Genomic DNA, 8,241 nt, shown 5'->3' with positions numbered 1-8,241 from the left:
ACTCAGGTCGAAACGTCGGCATAAAATAAATAAATATGGTTTTGTTTATTTATGTTGTTCTTTGCTGACCGCACCCCCCGACAAACTTCTTCAAGTATAAACATTAAGGCTTATCAAAAAAGTTGCTGAGAAAATCCGCTAGGGGCTCTTATGCGTTTAACGTTTAACACTTCAAATAGGGCTGCTCACAATCCTATAGTTATAACATTCAACATGGTTAAACATTTTATATTTAACACAACATCATGAATACCCCTAATGTATACATATCCTCAAATTTACCAATAAGCATTGCCACGGCTGTTAGAATATAAAAGAATGACATTTACAATGTATAATTATCATTTCAGATTGCGAGTCACTTATCCGTAAGATGCTGGTGCTGGACCCAACAAAGAGGTACACGGTGGAGCAGATCAAGAGGCACCGCTGGATGACAGAGGAGGCCCCCCGACTGCTGCCTAGCACGGGAGACCACAAGCAGGCAGAACCCAACGAGCAGATCTTGCGGCTCATGCAGAGCCTAGGCATCGATCCTCAGCAGACCAGGGAGGTAGGTAGAGCTTCGTCTTCCTACGATAATAACATCTATTCTCTTAAAAATCGATATTTAAAATTCAACCTTATTCCTCGATGCGTTTATAAATATAATACAAGAGACCAAAAGGAGAAAAAAAAGGTAGTTATATTACCCAAATGAAAACTATGTATAATTACTTGTCAAAATTGATGAGTCTGCCAAGTAGAGATGCGACATCGATAAAAAACATCGATGTTTTAAAACATTGAAGTTTTTTTTACCATTTCGTAACATAAAGATTTCGCCATTTTCTAAAGAATTCGCAGGCTCCGGCCAGTCAGAAGTGCTTTTTCAATCAACCAATTGAATATGGATGGAAACATCGATGTTTTTAAAATATCGTTGCTTACAATACATTACCCAAAAAATTTACATTATAAACATATTCCTATAAATAATGTGGTGGGATAAAAAAGTACCTCCAACCATCACGCTAACGATGTAATAAAGATAAATTACGACTAGAAAAACATCGATGATTTTAAATATCATTGATTACAATACATTACCCAAAATACATCGATGTTTTTGAACATCCATTTGAGTAACATGAGGTCTGTTCCAACGATCACGCATTCTACAGCCTGTCAGAAGTGGTTTTTGAAACTAAGAATCCGACATCGACTACAAACAACATCTATGTTTTTAAAATATCGTTGCTTACAATACATTTTCCAAAAAACATCGATGTTTTAAAACATCGAAGTTTTTTTTACCATTTCATAACATAAAGACTTTTCTAAAGACCACGCAGGCTCCGGCCAGTCAGAAGTGCTTTTTCAATCAACCAATAGAATATAGATGGAAACATCGATGTTTTTAAAATATCGTTGCTTACAATACATTACCCAAAATACATCGATGTTTTTGAACATCCATTTGAGTAACATGAGGTCTGTTCAAACGATCACGCATTCTACGGCCTGTCAGAAGTGGTTTTTGAAACTAAGAATCCGACATCGACTACAAAAAATATCTATGTTTTTAAAATTTCGTTGCTTACAATACATTTTCCAAAAAACATCGATGTTTTTTATAGTGGATGTTCCACTCTTTGATACAAAAAGCACTTCTAACTGGCCTGAGCATGCGTAGTCGTTATGTTTCTTAATAGTAAGTGTTGTAACAGACCTTATATTTCTGAAATAGTAGTTCAAAAACATCGATGTATTTTGGCTAATCTATTGTAAGCAACGATATTTCAAAAACATCGATGTTTTTTGTAGTCGATGTCGGATTCTTAGTTTCAAAAACCACTTCTGACAGGCTGTAGAATGCGTGATCGTTGGAACAGACCTCATGTTACTCAAATGGATGTTCAAAAACATCGATGTATTTTGGGTAATGTATCGTAAGCAACGATATTTCAAAAACATCGATGTTTTTAGTAGTCGATGTCGGATTCTTTGTTCCAAAAATCACTTCTGCAATGCCGTAGAATGCGTGATCGTAAGAACCGACCTGATGTTTCTGAAATTGTTGTTCAAGAACATCGATGTATTTTGGGCAATGTATTGTATGCAACGATATTTTAATATTGAACATTGATATTTCTAAACATCGATGTTTTTTTTGTCAATTTACTTTCTTTTTTGCAAAAACTACTTCCGACTGGCGGGAGTATACGTAGTCGTTGGAACAGACCTTATATTACTGAAAAGGTTGTTCTGAAAACATCGATGTATTTTTGGCAAAGATTTGTATACAATGATCTTTTAATATTGAGTATAGATATTTTAAAACATCGATGTTTTTCTAGTCGTGATTTATCTTTATTACGTCGTTAGCGTGATGGTTGGAGGTCCTTTTTTATCCCACCACATTGTTAATAGGAAATTGTTTATACTGTAAATTTTTAGTTTTCTTTTAGTTACTTTTGGGAAAAAAAAAAATGAAAAATTGGGACAAACGAAAACATAGATGTTAAAAAAACATCGATGTTTTGGGTAAAACATTGATGTTTTCGAAACATCGACATCGATGTCGCATCCCTACTGCCAAGTTTAGTAGGAGGAATATAAAATGGTGGCTGTTTCATAACGTTAAAGAAATTAATTTTCAAATGATAAAGATGGCAAGGGTTGTGGTCTAAAACAACTATTTATTTTCCGACGTTTCGCCCCACTTCGCTGAGCTTCAACAGGGCTAAACAGATACTAAAACAGGTCTATTACTATAAAGTAATTGATGGCAAGCATCTTCTTAGGGATAGTAGTTTTTATGATATTTGTACATGAATATGAATTTTCACAATTATTTTATGAAATATGATGAAAATTACTACTCTCACGAATATAAGTGTCATAAACTACTTTTTAGTACACTAAATTATCTTTAATTTGAGTGCTAATTGACATCTGTACGCCTAATGGTTTTTGAGATATAAATTTCTCAAAACAAATTCCCTCATGATTTTACGGTGCACTTTTTATAAAATGTTGCTTTTTAAAAAGCTATATCTCGGGAACTATTAAAGTTAAATTTCTCTATTATGGCTCATATTTTAGCAAACTTACTTTACTTTGAAAGATGTTCTATTAGGTTTTTCAGTGTTGTTATTAAATTTAATGATACGGAGATCCTAAAGAAAAATTAATTTTTATTAACATTTTGAAATAGTTTCTGTTCCCTCTACCTATATTTGGCAGACTCATCAATTTTGATTAGTAATTAATTTTAATTTTTATTAAAGTAATCAAAAATCGGGGTGAAATAACTGACCTTTTTTTTTACCTTGGGTCTTGTACTAACATAATTGAGCTCTACAACTCGAATTTGAGACTCTAGGATGTTTCAAGGCTAGGTGTCATAACTGAAAATATGCATTATTATTATTATTATTGGCGCGACAAACCGTGGAGGTCCAAGACCTATTCTTAGAAAATACATCGCGCGTTTCATGACGTGAAACTATTTTTATGAGCGCCACCCACAGCAAATGCCCGAGGGGGGGGCTGTGAGTGAGTATTGTATAATTATATGCTTGAAAAAATCCCGGATAGGGCAGGGGACTCGAACTCGCAACCTTTGGGTTGGCAGACAGGCTCGTTACCACGCTGCCCCCCCCCCAAAATATGAATTAGGGATCTTAAAACGAGGAACTTTTCCTATGAATGTCGCTTAACGATTTGTTAAGGAACGTTGTACAGAGTTATTACCTTCAGCTTTAAGACATGCTCGACATATTTCTTCTATAGCTGCGGTGGCAGAACGACACTAGATATGTGTTAGAATTTTAACTATCCTTCTTAATAAAAAATTAAGGATATTAACCGGGCTTGCTTAGACTTTTTTAATGTCACCCCAGGCAATGAATCGCTATCAGATCTGGGGAACTTGCAAAACACTAACACATATCCAGTGCCACTGCTGCTGTGGAAGAAAGATGCCGAGCCTGTCTCAAAGCTCAAGGTAATCTCTTTGAACAACATTTAATATGAATGTTAAATGTTTTATTACTTTAATAACGCAGTTGGAACCATATTCATTTATTTATTATATTAGACCCGTAAATAATTCATAATAATGACTGTATATTACATTATACAGATTCGATACTTACTCCATCTTGACAAGATACTTACTTGGGATCCACATACAAGACTGAAACGTCAAGAAACTGCTCGTAGATTTAATATGTTAAATGATAAAGATGTTATCAATACTTTTGAGGATTAATATTTTGAAGGAAGCGAATCCGCTTCGATCCTCAAAAACAGTTGCACTGCCTTAATACATTTTTAACAAGTTCCAAAATATATCTAGTTACTAATGTTAAATTAATTTTCTTTTCAGTCATTAAGGAGCGGTAGCTACGACCATCATGCTGCTATCTACTTTCTTCTTTTAGAAAGGTTAAGACAGCAACGGAGTTCATTCACCATTCCACAACAATCTCAACCCCCGCCGCAGCAACAACAGCTACCAGAAAACAGTAAAGCACCAGCCGGAGAATCAAAGAGGCACTCCAGTACCATTGCTGAACCGCCAATGAGAAAACAACCTGAGTCACCTTATCGAAGGCATTGTTATACACCTGACTCCATGGCAAGAGAGCTTCAAATACAGCAAACTATGCAACAAATTGCTCACCAGAAAGAGGAAGAATATTATTATCAAAGGTATCTTGGGTATCAGCAGTATTCTAGTTCAACTGACGAGGGTGTCGAGACTGATTTGGATGAATCTAGCCCTCACCAGAGACTGTCCTATGCAAGTTCCTCCTCTTCCAGTGGCGTTAGCAACAATAAGAGTCTTAGTCAACATTTAAGTACTGATTCCTGTTCCTCTCATGTTTCCTCCCTCCAAAGCAATTACTCCACCTTTGAATCTAGTCTTGATTATCAATATGAAGATTTGGGCTCCAGTTTACCATCATGCACTTCCCAAGGATCCAAACCGATGACTGAAAATACTGTGATAAGTACAAGTGCAATCCATCCTAGTGCATACGTAAGTAGTGATGGAAACAAGTCTTGGTGTAAACCAGGACCGAGTGCGTCTCACTTCAAACGGAAAATAACAAGGTCTCCTGTGGATTTCCGGGAAGGGAGAAGAGCGTCTGACGGCCTAGTAGCCCAAGCAGGTGACAATACCAGTTTAAGCCCACCCATTAACACTAATGTCGCATTTAACAGTCAAAAATTAAATGAAAGTGGAAAAACAAAAGGAGTTATGGAGCTCCACCTAGTCCAAAGGGAACACCAAGCACTAAAGACTCTCTATCAAAGTTCTGTTCCTCAAGAGGAACTTGTACAAAGGCAACTACAACATACTGAATATCGTCAAAGGGATTCTGAACGTCAACAGAATCTACCGAAAAGGATAAGCCTACCTGAAAATTTTACATTTCCAACTGGTCAATCAATAGATGGGGATTTGCTGTCGACAGTATCCTCGATAAAGGCACCACTACAGCAGCAACTCATGCAGCACAGGCTTCTCCAACAAAAGAGGCAAATATTGCAAAAACAGGGTGCATTCCAGCAAGGCGACCCAATGCTCTTGAATCGAAGACAGATGTTGAGGCAGGCCTCGTATAAACTTGCTCAGCAAACCCAAATCGTTCCCCCACTCCCTATTCAAGCTGACTTTCCTCCCATCACGGAAGACACATCAAATGGACGATTACACAATGAAGAAGCAAGCCAAGACTGGAACTCGTTACCAAATTCATTTGCTTCCTGCCAAATCAATGAACCTGGCCAAACATGGTCAACGCAGCAAGAGAATATCCCAACGCCTTGGCAACCGTCCTTATACACTAGCACAAGCACTCAGCCCGTACCGGCCTGGAGTCAGGTATTGCATAAGTAGTTTGTAGCCTGCCCTGGTGTCAAATTGTGCGCCGTTCCATAAACTAGAATCCAAAGTAATAAATAAATATTAAGCTATTACACGTTGATAAATATTGAGTATAAGGCTCGCGTCAGCAGTTTATGTATGCGACATTTGACCACGGGTGATTAGATAATTAATATGCCAAAGCTTGACTTTTATTTATGCCTAAATATTGTGCGGACAATCTAGATTAGTCGTATAGTTTGCACATTTCATGTTGTTTACGAGCATTATGTACCTATTAGAGGTCTTCGTATTAAAGTATTGCAAAAGTTAAATATTGCTAACAGACCGATCGCTGTCGGAGGAGGTAATGTATGCGCACATTATCATCATTATTAAACAATGTGTAATGGAATCACTAATCTACATATTGGTTATTATTTAACAAGCTTTAATTTGATGTGTTGTATGTGTAGGTGATGATATTGTAATTAGTCCACTTTCAACTAATGACAATGTTTTTATTTTTAATTTTAGAATGCGTTTGTTTTGTTTTTTTCCTATTCATTCTTATAGTAATTATCTGTTACTATTGACCATGTAAATAATTTAGTATGAGCTTTTTCATAGTGTTTATTATTTGTAAATTCATATATACATATATATATATATATATAGATATATAGCTTTACTAGGCATTTAATCATAAAATCATTCCATATCCATTAGTGAAATTTGAGGTCAACGAATATAAGATGCTCAAATTTATAACTCGTTACCATCCTTTTTCAAATTTGTACATTGTGTTGATTGATTTTTTTTTTTTATTAATTTATTTATTTAAGTAAATTATTTAAGCTGTGGAATGTGATAAAAGTCTCATCGTCGACTCCCATAAAAAGTAATTTTATGCTGAGTTTGCATTTTGAAACATTGAACATACTATGTTATTATTGATTACAATATATAAACAATTGTTTATAAATTACATTTTTGTACTTCAATTATAAGTAAAGTTTTTTATACACAAAGGTATGAAATAAATTTAAAACTTGAAATTGTTTTTGTTTTGTTTTTCATCTACCTAATTATTATAAGATACAGTCTTACTTCACTAAAGCATGCCCTCTCTTGTTACATAGCATGGATTTATCTTCGCCTCATTTCATACAATAGCTTTGCTAATAGCATACGTTTTTTACTATTATTTTATTTTTTATTTGCATGGCGAAAATAATTGGATTATGAATTCTACTTATTTTGACAGAAAGTTTAATTTTTTTAATCATTCAATTTAATTTATTGTTTCAAAAAATATTTTATTCATGGAAAATATAAATGTCAAGTGGAAAACAGCTCAGATGCCAACCAATAAAAACAACCAAATAGCAAAAACTATTTATTAGAATTTTGTTGTTTTTCACTAACTTATTGATTGATTTACTATACAGCCATTTAGAAGGTATAATAAAAGAAAAATTATTTACTTATTCTTGTTCTAAGTTCTCAATTACAATAACAGCACCATTTTGGATAATAATGTTCCCTCTGCTTTTATTTAATTGTTTCCTAGGTAAGTGAGTTGCAATGTCAAGATTCAGTAATAAATGCATAAAATATAGCAGGAAGTTCTAGAAGAGGGACTGTGTTAAAATGTAGAGTGTAAAAAAAATAGATATAACAAAAATATAATATATTTAATTATATAATACATATTAAACACAATATTATCTCATGTAACACAAATTAAAAAAAAATCCTTTAGAAAAACTAAGAGGAAAGGTAGTAAGGGTCAGGAGTGAAGAACACTAAGAGATATGATCTGAACTTCAGGATTAAGTACAAACAAGACAACAACGTTAAAATAACCATAAAATATCTGATGCAGTGTGCACATAACTTTTAATTTTTATTACCCTACTTTGAGTTGAAATTAATCCTGGCTCATTTCAGAACAGATATTTCTAAAGTATTTACTGTGGAAATAATATAATAGTTTCTTGTATCAGTTTTTCAATCAAGAGATTGTGTAATTCGAATTTTGACAGTTTTCAGAAAAGTACTTATATTAACATTTTTTGTTGCTAAAATATAAAAGATTGATAAAAAAAAATGCTAAATTGTTACAGAATTAATGTTAAAAATAAGAGAAGATGGTTGGGAGTGTGGTCAGAGAATAACAAAAATAAGTTTAAAAAAGATAGTTATGAGTACCAATGTTTCAGCCAGAATTTCTAGCCTTCATGAAGGCTAAAAACAAAAAACAAGATAACAAGCAGTGAATAAAAGGATATATAGAATGGTTTAAGTAGATAATTTTACAGAATGAAAATTGATAAAAATAAAGTAATGAAAGAAGTGGGAAATTAAACATATAA

At 33.9% G+C, this 8,241-nt stretch overlaps 1 protein-coding gene across 1 annotated transcript in view; it reads left to right on the top strand.

Annotated features, from left to right (window-relative positions):
* Positions 1-345: 345 nt before the first annotated feature.
* Positions 346-8,241, top strand: part of LOC106686650 (serine/threonine-protein kinase SIK2) — a gene marked incomplete at its 5' end in the record, with an annotated part of 26,823 nt that continues 18,927 nt past the window's right edge. Inside the window, 2 exon segments of the mRNA XM_014430061.3 lie at positions 346-553; positions 4,376-5,881. Of these exon segments, the coding sequence (XP_014285547.3) occupies positions 346-553; positions 4,376-5,881 (1,714 nt within the window).

Source organism: Halyomorpha halys, unplaced genomic scaffold (genome assembly GCF_000696795.3).
Source record: "Halyomorpha halys isolate HHAL.00 unplaced genomic scaffold, Hhal_1.1 Scaffold855.1, whole genome shotgun sequence".
NCBI classification, from domain to species: Eukaryota; Metazoa; Arthropoda; class Insecta; order Hemiptera; family Pentatomidae; genus Halyomorpha; species Halyomorpha halys.
Note: the sequence above shows the minus strand (reverse complement) of the source record. Positions and strands in the feature narration are given on the sequence as shown.